The 16596-nt window shown below is 37.4% G+C and overlaps 4 protein-coding genes across 15 annotated transcripts; 3 read left to right on the forward strand and 1 right to left on the reverse strand.

Annotated features, from left to right (window-relative positions):
* Positions 1-41: 41 nt before the first annotated feature.
* Positions 42-2875, forward strand: LOC104737487 (arogenate dehydratase/prephenate dehydratase 2, chloroplastic). Of its 4 annotated transcripts, none has more exons than XR_015557541.1 (13): positions 54-317; positions 463-533; positions 619-711; positions 931-1131; positions 1216-1296; positions 1381-1476; positions 1567-1644; positions 1750-1839; positions 1943-1995; positions 2081-2162; positions 2240-2321; positions 2402-2496; positions 2781-2875. XR_015557541.1 is itself a non-coding variant. In XM_087450823.1 (12 exons), the coding sequence occupies exons 1-11, from the start codon at positions 74-76 to the stop codon at positions 2297-2299; spliced, it is 1149 nt and encodes a 382-aa protein (XP_087306949.1). In that variant the 5' UTR covers positions 42-73; the 3' UTR covers positions 2300-2321; positions 2402-2786. The 4 variants fall into 4 exon arrangements, 2 of the variants coding, with proteins under 2 accessions (XP_087306949.1, XP_087306962.1); XR_015557542.1 differs by having other exon boundaries at positions 2413-2496; XM_087450823.1 differs by having other exon boundaries at positions 42-317; positions 2402-2786.
* On the forward strand, positions 2240-4877 carry LOC104737782 (uncharacterized). 3 transcript variants are annotated; one of them, XM_087450855.1, is made up of 6 exons: positions 2240-2321; positions 2402-2520; positions 2877-3150; positions 3232-3334; positions 3987-4376; positions 4550-4877. In XM_087450855.1, the coding sequence occupies exons 3-6, from the start codon at positions 3044-3046 to the stop codon at positions 4676-4678; spliced, it is 729 nt and encodes a 242-aa protein (XP_087306981.1). In that variant the 5' UTR covers positions 2240-2321; positions 2402-2520; positions 2877-3043; the 3' UTR covers positions 4679-4877. The 3 variants fall into 3 exon arrangements, with proteins under 3 accessions (XP_087306981.1, XP_087306986.1, XP_087306989.1); XM_087450860.1 differs by having other exon boundaries at positions 2413-2520; XM_087450863.1 differs by lacking the exons at positions 2240-2321; positions 2402-2520 and having other exon boundaries at positions 3227-3334.
* Positions 4641-10003, forward strand: LOC104737638 (zinc finger protein CONSTANS-LIKE 9). 7 transcript variants are annotated; one of them, XM_087450810.1, is made up of 6 exons: positions 4641-4687; positions 5431-5478; positions 8050-8635; positions 8745-8918; positions 9003-9196; positions 9373-10003. In XM_087450810.1, the coding sequence occupies exons 3-6, from the start codon at positions 8087-8089 to the stop codon at positions 9500-9502; spliced, it is 1047 nt and encodes a 348-aa protein (XP_087306936.1). In that variant the 5' UTR covers positions 4641-4687; positions 5431-5478; positions 8050-8086; the 3' UTR covers positions 9503-10003. The 7 variants fall into 7 exon arrangements, with proteins under 7 accessions (XP_087306936.1, XP_087306918.1, XP_087306927.1 ...); XM_087450792.1 differs by having other exon boundaries at positions 8745-9292; XM_087450801.1 differs by lacking the exon at positions 4641-4687 and having other exon boundaries at positions 5425-5478; positions 9003-9292.
* Positions 10004-10251: 248 nt separating this feature from the next.
* LOC104737938 (uncharacterized) lies at positions 10252-16182 on the reverse strand. Its single transcript, XM_087450778.1, has 10 exons — positions 15601-16182; positions 14900-14943; positions 14678-14783; positions 14260-14374; positions 13597-14066; positions 12989-13373; positions 12159-12453; positions 11853-12008; positions 11065-11571; positions 10252-10976 (listed from the first exon to the last, which is right to left on the reverse strand). Exons 1-10 carry the CDS (start codon positions 15764-15766, stop codon positions 10692-10694), a joined length of 2529 nt encoding a protein of 842 aa, XP_087306904.1. The 5' UTR covers positions 15767-16182; the 3' UTR covers positions 10252-10691.
* Positions 16183-16596: the final 414 nt, after the last annotated feature.

Genomic DNA, 16596 nt, shown 5'->3' on the forward strand with positions numbered 1-16596 from the left:
TGTCACCTCCACCTTCCATATATTATTGTTGCTTTCACATCAGAAATAAAAACAGCCGTCAAAAACAACATCAATGGCAGTGCACGCTGTTCGATTGACGACGCCGGCGACTCAGCTTCACGGCGGAATCTCTGACTATCTATCACCGTCGAACCGCAAACTTAACACCTTCGTCCGATACGGATGCCGATCTTCAAACCATTACCGTATCGGAACCGTCTTGGCGTCATTCCGGGAAGACGATGCAAATGGTAGGGACAAGTCCGTGAGAGCTATGGAAGTTAAGAAGATTCTCGAAGACTCTCCTCTGCTTCCTAGTATGGATTCAATTCCTTTAGTTACATGTTTGAGCTACGATCAATCAAGTTTCTGCGATAGATATCTTCATTTGTAGTAGAGATAATAAATAAAGGAAGTAGCTAGACTTAGTAGTGATGATTGGTTTGTTTTTGTTAATAATAGAGCCATTGTCATCGAACCAGCTAGCAGAATCTGTATCCTCCAATGGCTCCCGTGTTCGTGTTGCGTATCAGGTTAATTGTTCACGGATTGTTTTGTTTCTGATTAATTTTTATATGTTTTTGGGGTTTTATTGGCTAATGATTTTGTTATAATTAGGGAGTACGAGGTGCATACAGCGAATCAGCAGCTGAGAAGGCTTATCCTAACTGTGAAGCTGTTCCATGCGAAGAGTTTGATACTGCTTTTGAGGTTTGATTCTTTTCTTTTGCTACTTTTTCACTGATCAAGACTGAGATTGGGATCTCTGTTTTTTTTTTTGTTCTTATTTCTTAATGTGAGTCTAGGGAAAAGTCATCTACTTTAGTTTGTGGAATTTGTATGTAACAGTTTCATTGCCATACATCTGTCTTAAGTTTTTTTGTTGCCATTAGACTGAACCAGTTTGCAACCTTTTGTTCTTCGTTTTAGGCAGTTGAGCGGTGGCTTGTCGACAGAGCTGTTTTACCTATTGAGAACTCTTTAGGTGGAAGTATCCATAGAAACTATGATCTTCTGCTGCGACACAATTTGCATATTGTTGGCGAAGTCAAGTTAGCTGTCCGCCACTGTTTGTTGGCTAACCACGGTGTGAATATTGAAGAGTTGAGAAGAGTGCTTAGCCATCCACAGGTACCCTACTTGCCTTTGTGCATAATTGAACTTTTTTTTGTCTCTTGATATTATCCAAAGCTTTAACCGTTGTCTTTGGCTCAGGCTCTCGCCCAGTGTGAAAACACGTTAACCAAATTGGGGTTGGTCAGAGAAGCAGTAGATGACACTGCTGGTGCTGCAAAGGTAAGTTTTATGTTTCAAGTATGTTTATACTCATAGTCACGGTTTACAATGGCTGCTAAATAAGTTTCTGAATTTGATTTGCAGCAAATTGCGTTCGAAAAATTAAATGATGCAGCAGCAGTTGCTAGCGCAGAAGCTGCAAAGATATATGGTTTGAACATAGTTGCTGAAGATATCCAGGTAGTACAGAGTTTTTGGAAGCCTTTACGATTTTTTCATTCATATCTTTACACTTCTGGATTTTTTGATAGTGAAGTGCAATCAATGTAGGATGACTGTGATAATGTTACAAGGTTTCTAATGCTCGCAAGGGAACCAATTATCCCTGGAACTAACAGACTCTTCAAGGTGAGAAGAGAAATCCAATGTTACTCTCCAAATTCAAACGTAACTCTCTGATATGTGACAATGTATATTTCGCTGATGGATGAGTTACTTATGATCTTCTTTTAGACAAGTATAGTGTTCTCGTTAGAGGAAGGGCCTGGAGTACTTTTCAAAGCACTTGCTGTGTTTGCGCTTAGGCAAATCAACCTCACAAAGGTTAGTTAGTAGACTCAAAATCTTCCTTCTAATGTGCAGCCTTGTATAGAAGCTAGTCTGGTCTCCAATCCCTAACAAACAATTATCTTGTGGTTTTGATCAGATTGAAAGCCGCCCGTTAAGGAAACACCCTCTGCGAGCATCTGGAGGACTAAAGTAATTTTTCTCACAATCCACTCTACCATAACCCACAGTTTCTTAGTAGTGATGAAAGTGCCGCTCTATTTATTTTGCTTGACAGATACTTCGACTATCTTTTCTATGTGGACTTTGAAGCATCTATGGCTGATGAAGTTGCTCAGAACGCACTTAGACATCTCGAGGTAAAAGCCTTGGGTTAATTGATCTAAAAACATAAAACATGTACATGTGACTAAGACTCTGGTTTCTTTTATGGCAGGAATTTGCTACCTTTTTGCGGGTACTGGGAAGCTACCCAGTGGACACTACAATGCTCTAAACATGTCCCCGACAGCTTCTTGGTAAGTAGTAGTCCATTGTTTTGGATTGCAAAAGTGGTAGTGAAACATCAATGCAGAAGGAGGTATAAATCTTTGAATAGTTATGTGACAGAGATCCGCTTGATGATATCATTATATTGGTGTAAGAAGAGCTTTAGAAGTGCGGTGAGATCAGAGGAGGCACCAGTGCACCTTACAAGACATTCCGCTTTTGTAACAAGTGAGGTCGGAGGAGTCACCGGGTGCACCTTTATTTTAGTAGAAGCAAGAATAGTCGGATATTGAAAACAATAACAAAGAACTTACCTACCTAGTGTATGTTTTCATTCATCCATACATAGATACTTTATCCTGTATGTGTTCTTTTGTTAGAAATTCTGGTACATACAACTTTTAAGTTTCTGTTTTTTTGTAATCGTAGAAGAATTGATGACGTTTCAAGATTTGGTTGATATGAAAAGCCAATGGTAGTGTTGATTTAAGATATTCATTCGAGTTAACAATGTGTGATTTATTAAACTTTTGTATGGAAGTTAAAATTTCATCAATCTAAAATCGGATTTTATTTTGGGTCAGATTTGAAAACATTAAGATAAAGAGGGACTATATGACAAATATAAAGAAATTAGGTTTCTGGAAGGAAAGATTAGTTGCTTCTTGCGCAATAAGCTGAAGCTGAAGGATTAAACGAGTTTCGCTTAGTCAGTTGTTGTTCTCAAGCTAAAGCAAAACTCAAAAGGGCAATGAAAGTAGCGGAGAAGATTGTATTCCTCTGGGAAGATTCCGATGGATTCGCAACAACCATTGCTGATGCTCTAAACCCTAGCCCTGGCTCCCCTCTTCGCAAACTGTAATCGATTCTTCCTTGATCTCGATTTTGTCTTTTCCGCCTCAATACTCTCTACTTACACATTTGTAATCTCTAGCGCAGAGAAGAACAGATCCAGCTTCCTTTGGATAAGTATGGCGTCCGAGATGATGTCGAAACCGGCGGCAGTATCGTTCACTTCGTCGACGAAAATGGTGCTTATCAGGTTCGTTCCTCTAAGAAACTATGGATTCAGTAGGAATTTAGCGGTGTTTCATAGTTAAATTTGAGTTCTAATTTCTTCTATTCGACATTACATGGAGCTGCTCTATTATACGGAACCTGTTTTGTTTATCCTTAGAACTGAAATTTTATTTCGTGCTACACTAGTTTAGCTGAAGAGTAGTGGTGCCCTGGCCTTAGTGTGTTGTTTCTTGTGGACATGAAACTATTACTGGGATATGTAATATGATGGTTCAATTCTCGCTTCACTATTTGATTGCTTCTTCGATTGTATTACACTGAAACTAAAGCTAAAGCCTTATGAGATAGAAACTAATAAGTCTCTTCTGCTTAGGTGAGAATGCTTAGTAGAGGAGGTTATATATAAGGCGAGTGAAAGCATTAACAGTCCCATTTTCCCGTAGTAGCTAAGTGGTACCTAACTTATGATATGGCACTAGCTTCTAAGCTTGATTAGATTAGATTTAGGCCTTTGCCCTTTGGTGATCATGATTTAGCCCCTTTTGTAACATTTGTTCATCAGTATCATGGTTGTGTTGCAAGACTTGATTTCATGTTTTCTTGTTTCTATGTTGATTTGCATTTCTGGGATATTACATTGCTTAAGTTTCTGATTATGTCTTACATTGTTTAAGGTCTCGATTTTTCTTCTTCGAAACTATGAGCCTCCTCTACTAGTGTGTGCTATGAATGAACTGCTGGACCTAATTACAAGGGAAGCGTCAACTCTATCCACTATTGTGGCTCCTTTTCTTGTGGCGGCATCTAAGCTTAAGTTTAATAACAGATCCCTTGAAGCGAATAACAGAAAAGCTAGTCTTCATTACGTTCAAGTTGGTACAGAAACAGATACCAGCAGGTTATTTGCTTCTCGCATCGAGAAACCACCACCACTGATGCAGATCCATTATGAGCCGTTGTCATGCTTGCTTCATCTAGCTCGTGTCAAACGCTTGCCTACATCTATTCTCATAGGCCAGAGAAGCAGTAGCCTATATAGCAAAGCTCTAGATGAAGAGCTTCAGGTAATCTTTGCTTGAAAAAGTTGTCTCAGTTTCTGCTCATTTTTATCGGGAGTTTTAAATACTCTGCAAGGTCACTAGAAATATAAAATCCACATGAAATTAAAAATCTATTGTCAATTCGAAGAGAAGGTCGATTTCAACTGAATTGTGGGTTTGCGTGATTGTCATCACAGGTGATTCATGAAACAGGGGAGCTTGTGGCAAGTTGGACCGGACTGTCTTTCTCAAGAGATAGAATCAAGTGGAGCGCATCAAAGACATCTAAAGAAGAGGAAAGTCCTTGGCGTGCTCTTTACGGTTAATCTTATCAGGTCAGGTCTTTTTCATGGCCTAACAACACACTGGCTACAGTCTTTGCTTGGGCCTGCACTAAATTTCCCTATTGGACCTCGTGTGGTTAAATAATACTTTTGTGGTCAGCTTAAAAAAATCCATGTCACTCAACACTCACTATTGCTTTTTCTAAGATATTTATGAAAAGAAACAGCTGTTTCAAACAAATCTTAAAACTCTCGAAGAAAAGCAATTAGGATCTTGAATTATAAAGGTACATTATATTTGGTCAACTCATGGGAGGATCCTGTAGTGTTTGGTATGTCACTCACACAGCTAAAATGGCTAATGGTTGTCCTAGGAGAGTCGGATATATTAATAATATTAATGATTTGAGTTATGATTGGGTGGAAGAGGCATAATAATAAAAAGAAAGAGAGATGGGTGTGAAGTCCATAAAAGGCACTCATGGATGGAAGTATAAATAAATAAATTAGGAGATTAGTAGTTAATGTTATCTTAAGAGAACAAATAAGTGAGGTGTCGTCAGCTCTCTCTCTAAGCCGGTGGTATTATATTCGTGAGGAATACGATGTTTGTACCAGAGTTTCGGATCGTCCTAGAATCTTATCCGACTCACATATCTCTCAGCATCATATGTTACAAAACTTTTGTTGTTTTTGTTATTTTTTTCTTATTTAGTGCGTCTTATCGTCCCTTTTTTTCCTTAACTTTTTGCTTTCATTATCGTTCCTTGATTATATATGGTGGTGTTTTTCAGGGGAGATTTATCAATAATTTATCCAATCAAGGTTCGTGCTATTATCTAGTAAGTTTTCAATTTCATCTTTCGTCTTTTACTTGGATACGACGAGTCTGAATGATGAAGTTAATAGCGATATTGCTAAAGTTAATATTGTACTCGGCTACTCGCTCTCTCTTTTTAATACTACTTTTCACAAAGAATACCTTTTTAAAAACTAACGAATACATTTTGTTTTTAACAATTACAACGTCGTTTAACTTGTAAGTTGTCATCAGTCCCTTTATTAAACCTGAACTTATTTGTAAAATATATTTTCTTAAAAGTTTTCTTAATAAAACATGTGAAAGAAGCAGACACTTAAAAATTGTAGGTGGGTTGTGTCATCCAAAACTCAATAGACCTTTAGAATTATCTATATATATATATATATACATTTTATCGTTGATACAATCAATATATCGTCTTGTTTCCTATTAATCATTTTAACTGAATTTGAACAAAAATAAAAATAATGGGGTTTAAGTAAAGCCGGTGAATAATAATAATAATAAAAAGAAGGAAGAGAAGAAAAGGACAAAAGAGATCAATCATTGATTTCATAATTTTCAAGTGGTTTTAATGGCTTTATAGCTTTTATTCATAAGATCCATTATTTTATACGTATTCATATATGGGATAGTACTAGCAAATATCTTTAAAAATATCTTTGTGGTTTGGTCTGAGAGAGTTTTATAGAGAAGAGAGACGTACCTAATAAAATTGGCAGATATTTTTTTCTTTTTCTTTTACTTTCTCACTCTCCCAATCATCATATTCAATTATTCATATATAAAAGATATTTTTTCTTTCTTTTCTACTACCAAAAAAGATATTTTTGGAATACGCCCACCGAAAAAAAAAAGATATTTTGGTTTTTTGTTGTAGAGGTCAAAGCGAAATAATAATACAAGAGAGAGAGAGTGTGTGTGTTTGTGATTCGTGTAAAACTAGTAAAAGGCATCGAGAAGAAAAGAAAAAAAAAGGTGGACGACTGAGAGAATCCATTATCGAAACAAATACTCCCTCTGTCTCTGTCTTGATAATTGATATTTTGACATTTTAACATATATTAAAAAAAAAATTCGTTTTTATTTAATAAATTAATTTATAATTATTTTTTAGTAGAGAGAGAAAATATAAACTAATAACAATTCAAAGTTTTAAATATTTTCAATAATTATTTTTTGAAGTTTACAAAACATTAATATTTGTAAGACAAAAATTACAAAATATCAATAATCTTTGTGACAGAGAGGAGTAGTATAGACCACTTGGTAACTTCCACGTCGCGAGTACGTTGGTTCTTATACTCCCCTAGCGCGTGTCTGATATACAAAAAATACTAATCTGTTTTCTCAACTTAAAAAAAAAGAGGTTTTTAAGTAAAATATAAATAAAACAAAAGTGGGGCCTGTAAAAGTTTTTATTGCTTTTCACTATAAATACGACAGGGACCCACTATTACCCTACACGAACCTTTTCTTGTGCACTTTTTCGTGTTCTGTAATAAAATGAATTTTAAAGAAAGAAAAAAAGAAGGGGATTAGGCACTTTTGATGAAAATTAGATTATGTCACAAGGCAGGCGCCTACATGTCCCTTTGCGGACACACCCACCCATTGTCTATCCATTCCTCACTTTTTTTTTCCTCTCTTCATTACTCACACAGAAAGAAAAAAAAAAAAGAGAGAGAGAGAGAGAGAAGAAAGAAGCAGAAGAAGAGGTTCTCTGTAATAATCATCTGCTCTGTTTCTAGGGGTTTTGTTTCTTTGTTCCTTCTTCTTTCTTTGAAGAAATTTCTGGATTCTTCAACTTAAAAGAAGATAGTAGTTTCTGGATTTAACTTCTTCTCAAGGAGATTTTTCTTTTTACGTGAGTGTTTTTTGTTTCTCTTCTATCTGTTTCTTCTTAGTGTTCTTGTTGTTTTATTGCCATCTGTTATATAATCATATAGTGTTAATTATTTGATTATTCACTGTACTTTATCGATCAAGGGTTGATTTATTTTTACTTTTTAAAAAATCTTGTGTTGAATTTGGATCTTCGATTGAGGGCTTTTCGTGTTTTTTTTTTTGTTTTTTTATTTAAACTTGTTCAGATGGTGATATGATGATTGGGATTTTGTTAATCAGAAAAAGCTTGATTTTTTATCTTTTCTCGGGAATTGAGAGTTTCTCGATCTGGTTCCTTTTTTGAACTATATCAAGTCAAACACACAAAACAAAAAGCCTGTAGTCTTTAGATTTTACTGATCTGTACTTGCTCTTGTTTTTTTTCTTAAATTTCCTTTTGTGGGTTTTGGTCTCTTGATTGTTCATTAATGAAAACCTCTGTATTATTTTGTTTTAGTAAAAATTCTCATCAAGTTAGTTTCCACACGTTTCCTTTTTTTTCTTATCCTTTCTCCTCTGGGGGTTTATTAATCAATGCTCCACCTGTTTATAGAAATCACTAACCTTTACTCAGAATTCTTGTAAAAGAGTTTGCTTTTTTTTTTTTTTTTCCTATATCCCAAGTCTCTCTCTTTTATGTTTTTAAAAAAAATCTAATTTGAGTAATTATTTATGGCTTTTTGTTTCATTTTTTTAACAACAGGAGGAAGTTGATTTGGGTCAAGAGTAAAGGAAGAGAGATGGGTTACATGTGTGACTTCTGTGGTGAACAAAGATCTATGGTCTACTGTCGATCAGATGCTGCTTGTTTGTGTCTCTCTTGCGACCGTAGTGTTCATTCCGCTAACGCATTGTCCAAACGCCATTCTCGGACACTTATCTGCGAGCGATGCAATGCTCAGCCTGCTACTGTCAGGTGTGTCGAAGAAAGAGTTTCACTTTGTCAAAACTGTGATTGGTCTGGCCACAACAACAACAACAACAACAACAACAACAATTCTTCGTCTTCAGCTTCTTCTTCACCGCAGCAGCATAAGAGGCAAACCATTAGTTGCTATTCTGGTTGCCCTTCTAGCTCAGAACTCGCCTCTATTTGGTCTTTCTGTTTAGACTTAGCCGGACAGTCCATTTGTGAACAAGAATTGGGTATGATGAACATAGACGATAATAATAATGCTCCTACCGACAAAAATTGCAACGAGGATAATAAGAAAGATGTCTTGGTTGAATCCTCTACAGTTCCTGAAACCAGTTCTGCTGCACAAGGGAATTCATCTTTTGCTAAGAAGGTAACTTTTCACTTCAATATGTTATATTTTACTTTTGGATCCAACACGCATGGAATTGAAATATATTACTGTTACAATACTAAACTCGACTTCTTGATTGTCTATAAAGGATGTTGGAGTGTGTGAAGATGACTTCTATGGAAACCTCGGTATGGATGAAGTTGACTTGGCACTTGAGAACTATGAAGAGCTCTTTGGTGTTGCCTTTAACCCCTCGGAAGAGTTATTTGGCCATGGTGGAATCGATAGTCTTTTCCAGAAGCACCAAACAGCAGCTACAGAGGTACCTTGCTTATTAGATTTTACAAGCAATGAACATCAATTTTGGATGCATCTCTGTGTGTTTCTAATACTTCTTTTGATCCAGGGAGGGAATCATGTGCAGCAAGCTGACAGCAATGACTCGTTCATGAGTTCGAAAACTGAGCCAATTATTTGCTTTGCATCGAAGCCAGCACATTCGAATATCTCTTTCTCTGGAGTCACTGGAGAAAGTAGTGCTGGAGATTTCCAAGAATGTGGTGCATCGTCTTCGATGCAGCTCTCAGGGGAGCCACCATGGTATCCTCCAACATCACAGGATAATAATGCTTGCTCACATTCAGTAACTCGTAATAACGCAGTTATGCGTTACAAAGAAAAGAAGAAGGCTCGCAAGTTAGTAGTGTTCTGTCAAATGCAATGCATAGGAGTGAGTGCAGGGTTTTTCCTAATGAGTCTTTTTGTTTTTGAAACAGGTTTGATAAGAGAGTGAGGTATGCTTCTCGCAAAGCAAGAGCTGATGTGAGACGGCGTGTAAAGGGGAGATTTGTCAAAGCTGGTGAAGCTTATGATTACGACCCTCTCACCCCAACTAGAAGCTATTGAAGAAGAGTCTCTTTGAAAGGTAAATACAGATGGCGCAAAATTCCAACAAGAAAGGTTTTTGACTTATGGGCAGTTTGAAAGTGAGCAACTTGGAAAATTGTGGGTTAGTTAACAAAACAAGACTACTCTTAGTTTGAACAGATCCAAGACTGACTCTTGTATGCAAAGCAATCATTCATTCTTGGGATTCAATCGGTTTCTTTGGCCTTAGAAGCTTCATTCTTGTTCAGAGGGATCATTCTCTGACTTTCCTTGCGAAAAATTACCTCAACTCCGATTTCTTCTTCTTCAGGCGTCTCACTGATCAGGGTTCCATGAATTTTGTTCTTCTCTTGGTAGTTTAAAGCAGGGAGATTTAGAGTATAATTTAAACAATATGATTGTATATGTCTGTCTATTTGTTTGTATACTCATAAATGTTTGTATTCTGTCTTGTACTCGGCATTCTTGTAAATTAAAGACGTTATCCAGTATCTATCAGACACATTTATGTGGTACCAACCGACTGGATTCGAGTATAACGAGATGTTTGGTTACAAGAGGTTAGCATACTATTTGATCTAACGATGAACCAATGCCAAAACTTGTAGTAACATTTGAACTCATTAATAGATTTGTATTTTTACTGAAGACTTATTACATCACAAATTTGTAACCCCTTACATAGGCAATACATTCAGTAATTTTCAAGTTTCAGGAATAAAATAGTTGAAATTGAGGGTAGCTAAACAGAACTAAGATGAACGCGATCAAGAAACTTGTCCAATTTGATTGCTGACACGGATTTGAAAACATTGACCAAAGGCTATAAGGAAAGACGAAGAGAAGAAGAGTCTTCAGATACAGACTCAGGCAGCAAAGTTCTTGGCTTAGCTCAGAAACTTAAAAGGAGAGCTAAAAAAAGACCTCTTAAAAACTAAGAAAGCAATAATTTTGCTAAAACAAAAAGATATAGTAACACCAAAACACTGGATTCATAAAATACCTTCCCCTAGCCTTGATCTTTCTCTGTAATCTCCCTTACATGCTTAAGCCTTCAACTTCATAGCTTCATTTCTTTGGTAATTTGTTAGATGGCACACACACACACGCAAGTCAACAATAACCCGCACCATATCTTTCCTGATTTCTCTGGAATTTCAAACTTGTTGAATCTTCAAAATCTTTTTCATCCTTTATACTTCCTGTTTCAGTAATTACTTGGCCAATTCATCTGCGTTTGCTGAGGTTGTTGGAAGACGTTAGGCGCAGGTGCAACCATTTCAGCTCCAGCCACACCTTGAGACTGTTGTAAGAGTGGATGATGAACTCCTGCTGCTGTTACTGCTTGTCCCGGATGGTACATACCTGGGAACGCGACATGCCCAGCTTGTGCTGGAGCGTAAGTCACATGTTGCCCATGGTGCTGTAAACCGTAGAAAGAGCTTGAAACATCTCGTCCTGGTCCAGCAATCCATACAGGAAATGCTTCACTCTGCAGGGACCCCAAGAATATAAATTCATTAGGAAAGGGAACTAAACTTTCAACTGAGTTGGTTTAGGGAAGGAGAGGGGATAGATACCTGTTGCCCTGTTGTGTTGTAGCCGTTGTTTTCTTTCAACTGCAATGAGTTGAGATCCTCATTGGAAGTCGAATTCCCGGCTGATGCAGCAGAGGTGGGATTATATCCTGCTGGGAAGGACCCATATGTTGGTCCGTAACCAGCAGGCATACCGACATGAGTCATGTTTCCTGTATTAGTCCCGGGCTTGTAATGAGGGAGTGCGTATTTGCCTCCTGTTGCAGCTCCAGGAGGTGGAGGAGCAGGATATACACCGCTTGCCTGAGGTTGCTGAGCAAATGCACCATTGCTTAAGAACTGGTGCATGGTCGGGGGTGGTATATAGTATGGGGAGAAGTAGTGTCCATATTGCACGTAGTTTGGTGGATAATGGGACATATGTAAACCCGGGGGGCGCAAAACAGGAACAGGCTGCTGTGTGACAGGTATAGAGCTCTGCATTAGTCCTGCAGCCTGAGTTACCAGTGGTGGTGGACTAGCAGCAGAGAGAACCAAGTTATTTCCACCCTGAAAATCAACATGTTCAAGCATTTCAGGCACAGAAAAGTATTAATGCATGTTTGTAACAGCTTTATCTTTTGATCTTTTAAAAGTGTTATAATGCATCTGAACATAAAAATATACAGACCAATTAGAAACTGTAGAATCACAGTGGCCGACATGACAAATTTGACTATTAAATTGATGCTGCTAATGTTGGAAGATTGAATGTATAAACGAAAGAGTCTCATCTTAAATCAGGTCAAAATCACGAAGGTGTGAATTTTATAATAAAATACAAGGCTAACCTCTTGCATGGTTTGAGATGAATGCGGAGGCAACACGGTCCCATTAAATTTGGAGACAACACCTGGGGAAACGAAGGGAGAAATACGGCCATCACTTTCAGGGCCTGAGCGGTAGAACTGAGCATAGTAACTCGCTGTATCAAATGGTTGTTGGCCCTTCAAAACAGCAGAATAGATAATTTAGAAGATAAATTACAGATGACAATGCCGAAAAACTATATAATGAGCAAAATGTTACTGATCGACGAAGAGTAAAAGCAAGGTATATCAACCATAAGAAAACCTAACAACAATTTGAAGGCATACCGCATAATTGGGAATACGAAGGCCATCACGTGCTTGAGGGTCAGCATTCTCAAATTGTGGAAGCTGGCTCCCATGAGCTGGAGGAACAAGGCCATTAATATTACTTGGATCACGGTCAAAGGAGGTTTGATTGCTTTCGGACTCCAACATATTCTCTTGCTTGGACACCTCATACTCTGGAGCTACATTTGTTGCGGTGATACCTTCACCAGCCATATTATCTTGAACTTGTGAAGGCGACTCAAGGTAAGCACTATTGTCCTCTTCCTTTTCAGTCGAATGGACATTTGGGTGACTGTAATCATAAATGAAAAATTCACTTAGGCACTGGGCATATAAGTACAGTCATATTTCAAGACATAAAAGTTCAGTACCTAGAAATGAAAGGAATTAGGTTTTGTGTAGCTCACTAAGTGTTCATAATGGAAAGGTCATTACGACTTCCAGAAACTTAATTCCGTAACCCATCCTACAGCACAAAATTCTTTCTGTTTCGAACTTGGGAGCCAGGCAGGACAAAGAGTTGTTTCTAGAAACAAAACCCAATTATCCATCCACATTACCCAATTAACCATCCCTACAGCATGAATACAGCATGAAAAAGATATATGTTCTACTGTTCTAGAGCCTGATGTACACCATAGTGTTTTGGAAGTTTCAACTATGCTACTTATCAGAGCACGCAAACTACACCTGGAAATTTCTTTTACCTTATTCCATAAGTAATTTATTATTAACAACTTCTTTCTAGCTTACAGCATTCTAAATTGAGAATCTATAGTCACTCAACAACATCAACAATAACTGACAAATTGGAGAAAGGTAGATACCTGAATTCCTCCTCTTCAAAACTCTCTTCAACTTCCTGCGAATCATGAGCGAGAGGTGCAGATCTCTTTTCATTCTCTGGACAGGCTACTGAGCTAGACGTAATACAAAAGCCAGCATCAAAGCTTCCAAAGCTTAGCTTGGTTCGTTCAGCCTCTGGAACAAGAATATGGTTTGGAATAATAACATGCTGACGTTGAATCTGCAAGTCTTCCAGCTGTCTCTGCAATCTCGATGTGGCCTCTGCTGAAGGGATAACATTTTCAACAGATTTGTCACTAGCTTCAGTAGGACCTGCAAGAGCTTCACCTGTAGATGATGCATCAGAACCCTGGGTAGTGTTATGGTTCACTGGCTTCGGTTTCCATTCCTTAACGGAGCCAGCACCTAGAAACAAGCATCATTGAAATGATGATGTCAGAAGATTACAGTCTTGTAGAAATGAGAAAAAGAAATACAATAATGAAGAGCTATCGTCGACAAAAAGTGTTTCCTATAAAAGCAATGCCTGATGTTTCTGATTTCTATGCACATTTTACCACCATATGCTAAATATTTCATATCACAGAGAAGAAATCCAATACTGCAGATATAAATGTATCACTGTTACCTCTTTGAGTACCAACAGTCTGATGCGACCGATTACTGTAATTAGAAGACGGCCGACTACCCGTACTGTTGCTATGAGATGAAGCAGGCCTCGGAACATAAGTATCATTCACGACAGTCTTCCCAGCCCCACGGGATCTGGCATGGAACTTGCTTTCTCCAACGTGTTGTTCATATGCTGTTTGCTCTGATTTGGGATTTGAAGATGTGAATCGAACTTCAGAAGAAGTTGGACGAGGGAGTGGCAGAGAATCAACCGATTTCTGCTCAGTAGGCACATCCCTAGAGACAATTGCTACACGATTTTTGTTTAATTCCACAGAAGATGGTGCACCATCAATGGTGTTTGAGGCGACTGAAGATCCAGTAGCTTTCAGCTGACCTGAACTAGCTGGTAGGTTGGAAGAATGATGAACATCAGAGCTTCCCGATGTCAGACCAACAATACTTTTATCCATCACAGCTGAATGGCTGTCAACAGTAACAAAGAAAAAAGAAAACAAACATCATGAGAAGGTTCATCTATTGAATATAACCATGCTGGAAAAAAGGCCAACCCCTGTTTTCACTGAGGGTATAAATACATCCACCTCTATGTCACATGTCACATAGGATCAAGGAGAATGATAGGTAAAAGGGATTCGTGCTATAGGATGTCACTCACCTTGACACCAAAGTAATATCTTTCGTTTTTATCTCTTGAGAGGTTGAAGTTGATGGATCAGTGACCTGCTTTGGACCATTTGCTTTTCTAAAAGAATTCTTTGCACCAGCAACATCTGATTAGAAATAAACATTCAAAACAGACAGTTCATCAGTTACTGAAAACTTCAAAAAGCAACAAGTTATGGACTGCCGCTAGGAACTAACTCTATCACATTCTTTCGCTACATACTAAAAGCCATTCATGAACACAAACATGTAGTAGTGTCCTAGTAGAAAAAATCAAGAAAGTATTAACTTTTGAGTAACTATAACAAACAGGATTGTGACAGTAAGAAACCACTTTCAGAGAAAACTAATGCTGCATATCAACAGATGAAAGTACTGTAATAAATTGAGTTAGCCTGATAGTTGATTACCATGTGATGCATGACGCGAAGAGAAATTCCCCCGACCGGCCCTACTACCACGGCCTGCGCCACCAGATCTCCATGGTGATTCAGCAGAATCCTTGTTGTTGATGTTCTGTAGCATTCAAAGAAAATCGTCAATCTCCATGTCACAATATTTGCTGTCTAGTAGACATGTGGTTAACACATAAACTCATGAAATAGACCAAATGAACTGCAAACACCCCATACCTCTTTTCTCTTATCACGCTTCTTTTTAACCTCATGGAATGGATCTGCAGAGTCATAAACAGTTTTTGCATTAGCTCAGAAGATTGGATAGAATAACACAACAATCCCAGAATACATCTCCAAATTACAAGATGCACAAGCAGGTAATTCGAAAAGCCTGATGCAAAAACCACAACTGCCGAGAAAATCTACTCTAAAACCTAAAGAAAATCATGGTTACCACTGATAGACCCAGCACATGGGTTTAAAACTCTTTTCAAAAAAATTTGCTTAGATAAGATACTGATAATGTGAACTTCCAAGCAATAGGATTCATCTACAACGCACCAATCTTTGTATAGAACTCATACCTAGCAAAAGTATTCCCCATAGACAAACCACTCAGAATACTATACCCTTTCTCTCACACATCACTAGTGGAAGTAATTGATTCCCGTATATTCTAAATCAAATCCTGAAAACTTTTTTTTGTGAAAAAACGGTTACAACACAAAATCACAAAACCAACTAGAAACAGCAGGCGAAGGAACCGATGATTCAGATAAAATCAAAGGAGAGAAGAGCAGATGAATCAGATGCTAAAACCTAAGTTAGACAGAAAAAAAAAAACCCCAAATCGAAAATAAAATCACTCATCGTGGATCCAAAATCAAATAAAGATAAATCAGGTATGAATACAAGTGAAGAGAAGATATAAATACCCTGAAGAAGTAGGCGTTGAGCGGTCTCGTCAGGATCCATGTTGCATTCATGAAGCATTGCGTGAATCTCATCTTCGCTATAGTTCCCAGCAGTGGTTTCCTTAATATTCTGAATAATCTTCCGAGTACTGGCTGGAATCGAAACCCTAGCGCCACTGCCGACCATCCTCTCTTCTTCTTCTCAAACGTAATCTCGCTTCTTCGCTAATTTTTTTTTTTCGAATCGAATCTGGAAACAGACCAGGAAGAGGTCTGCGTTAACCTATAATATTGTGTATTGTATACGAATAATACGCAAGTGATTTAAATAAGCACGAGAAGATGGGATTTGAAACTAGTTTATGTCGAGGAAGAAGAAGAAGAAGAAGAAGAAGAAGAAGAAGGAAGGAGAAGAGAAGAGGCAAAAAAAAAAAAAAAAAAGAGAAGAAAAAAAAAAGCAGAGGAAGGGAAAAGGGGGGGCGAGAAAAGGGAATGAGCAACAACCAAAAGGAAAAAAATTACGCACTGTGATTTTGCAAGGTTAGGGCTTTTTTTTTTTTTTTTCACATTTTCCTTTATATTTTGGTATTGCCTTCCTTTTCTAGCTTTTAGTTATTGGTTATTATTATTATTTGAATCTGAATCTTTGGTAAAGAATGATAACCAAATATGATGTCACAATTATTACTATTTGAGAAAATTTGATCACAAGTAAGGATGTACTTTCTCAATATTGACTATATAATAACCACACAAAAAACATAAATACAGTTTGTGAGAAAATAACTTAAATACAATTTCTTAATGTTTTGAACTATTTTATAAGTGTTGCATAATTTTTTTTCCTTTTGAATCATATGCTAATTTTCTAGATATAGATATAACTTATCAAAAAAAAAAATGTGTGTATTATAAAAAAAAATTACACGTTAGATTTTGGCTGAAATATTTACCAATACCCACTTTTAACATTTTTTAAAGTCACCTCTAGAAAAAGCCATTTACTATTTTTTACCA

This window comes from Camelina sativa, chromosome 1 (assembly GCF_030686135.1).
Source record: "Camelina sativa cultivar CO46 ecotype springtype chromosome 1, ASM3068613v1".
Taxonomy (NCBI): Eukaryota; Viridiplantae; Streptophyta; class Magnoliopsida; order Brassicales; family Brassicaceae; genus Camelina; species Camelina sativa.

Excerpts from the sequence above, each read along its gene's own strand:
- LOC104737938 (XM_087450778.1), bottom strand. The coding sequence starts at position 15,766 with ATGGTCGGCAGTGGCGCTAGGGTTTCGATTCCAGCCAGTACTCGGAAG. Across the intron at positions 14,944-15,600 it reads TCAACGCCTACTTCTTCAGG|ATCCATTCCATGAGGTTAAA; the intron begins GTATTTATATCT and ends ATGACTCTGCAG. Across the intron at positions 12,454-12,988 it reads TTTGAAGAGGAGGAATTCAG|TCACCCAAATGTCCATTCGA; the intron begins GTATCTACCTTT and ends TTATGATTACAG.
- LOC104737487 (XM_087450823.1), top strand. The coding sequence starts at position 74 with ATGGCAGTGCACGCTGTTCGATTGACGACGCCGGCGACTCAGCTTCAC. Across the intron at positions 1,477-1,566 it reads TAGTTGCTGAAGATATCCAG|GATGACTGTGATAATGTTAC; the intron begins GTAGTACAGAGT and ends CAATCAATGTAG. Across the intron at positions 1,645-1,749 it reads GAACTAACAGACTCTTCAAG|ACAAGTATAGTGTTCTCGTT; the intron begins GTGAGAAGAGAA and ends ATCTTCTTTTAG.
- LOC104737782 (XM_087450855.1), top strand. The coding sequence starts at position 3,044 with ATGAAAGTAGCGGAGAAGATTGTATTCCTCTGGGAAGATTCCGATGGA. Across the intron at positions 3,335-3,986 it reads ACGAAAATGGTGCTTATCAG|GTCTCGATTTTTCTTCTTCG; the intron begins GTTCGTTCCTCT and ends ACATTGTTTAAG. Across the intron at positions 4,377-4,549 it reads CTCTAGATGAAGAGCTTCAG|GTGATTCATGAAACAGGGGA; the intron begins GTAATCTTTGCT and ends TTGTCATCACAG.
- LOC104737638 (XM_087450792.1), top strand. The coding sequence starts at position 8,087 with ATGGGTTACATGTGTGACTTCTGTGGTGAACAAAGATCTATGGTCTAC. Across the intron at positions 8,636-8,744 it reads ATTCATCTTTTGCTAAGAAG|GATGTTGGAGTGTGTGAAGA; the intron begins GTAACTTTTCAC and ends TTGTCTATAAAG. Across the intron at positions 9,293-9,372 it reads GAAAAGAAGAAGGCTCGCAA|GTTTGATAAGAGAGTGAGGT; the intron begins GTTAGTAGTGTT and ends TTTTTGAAACAG.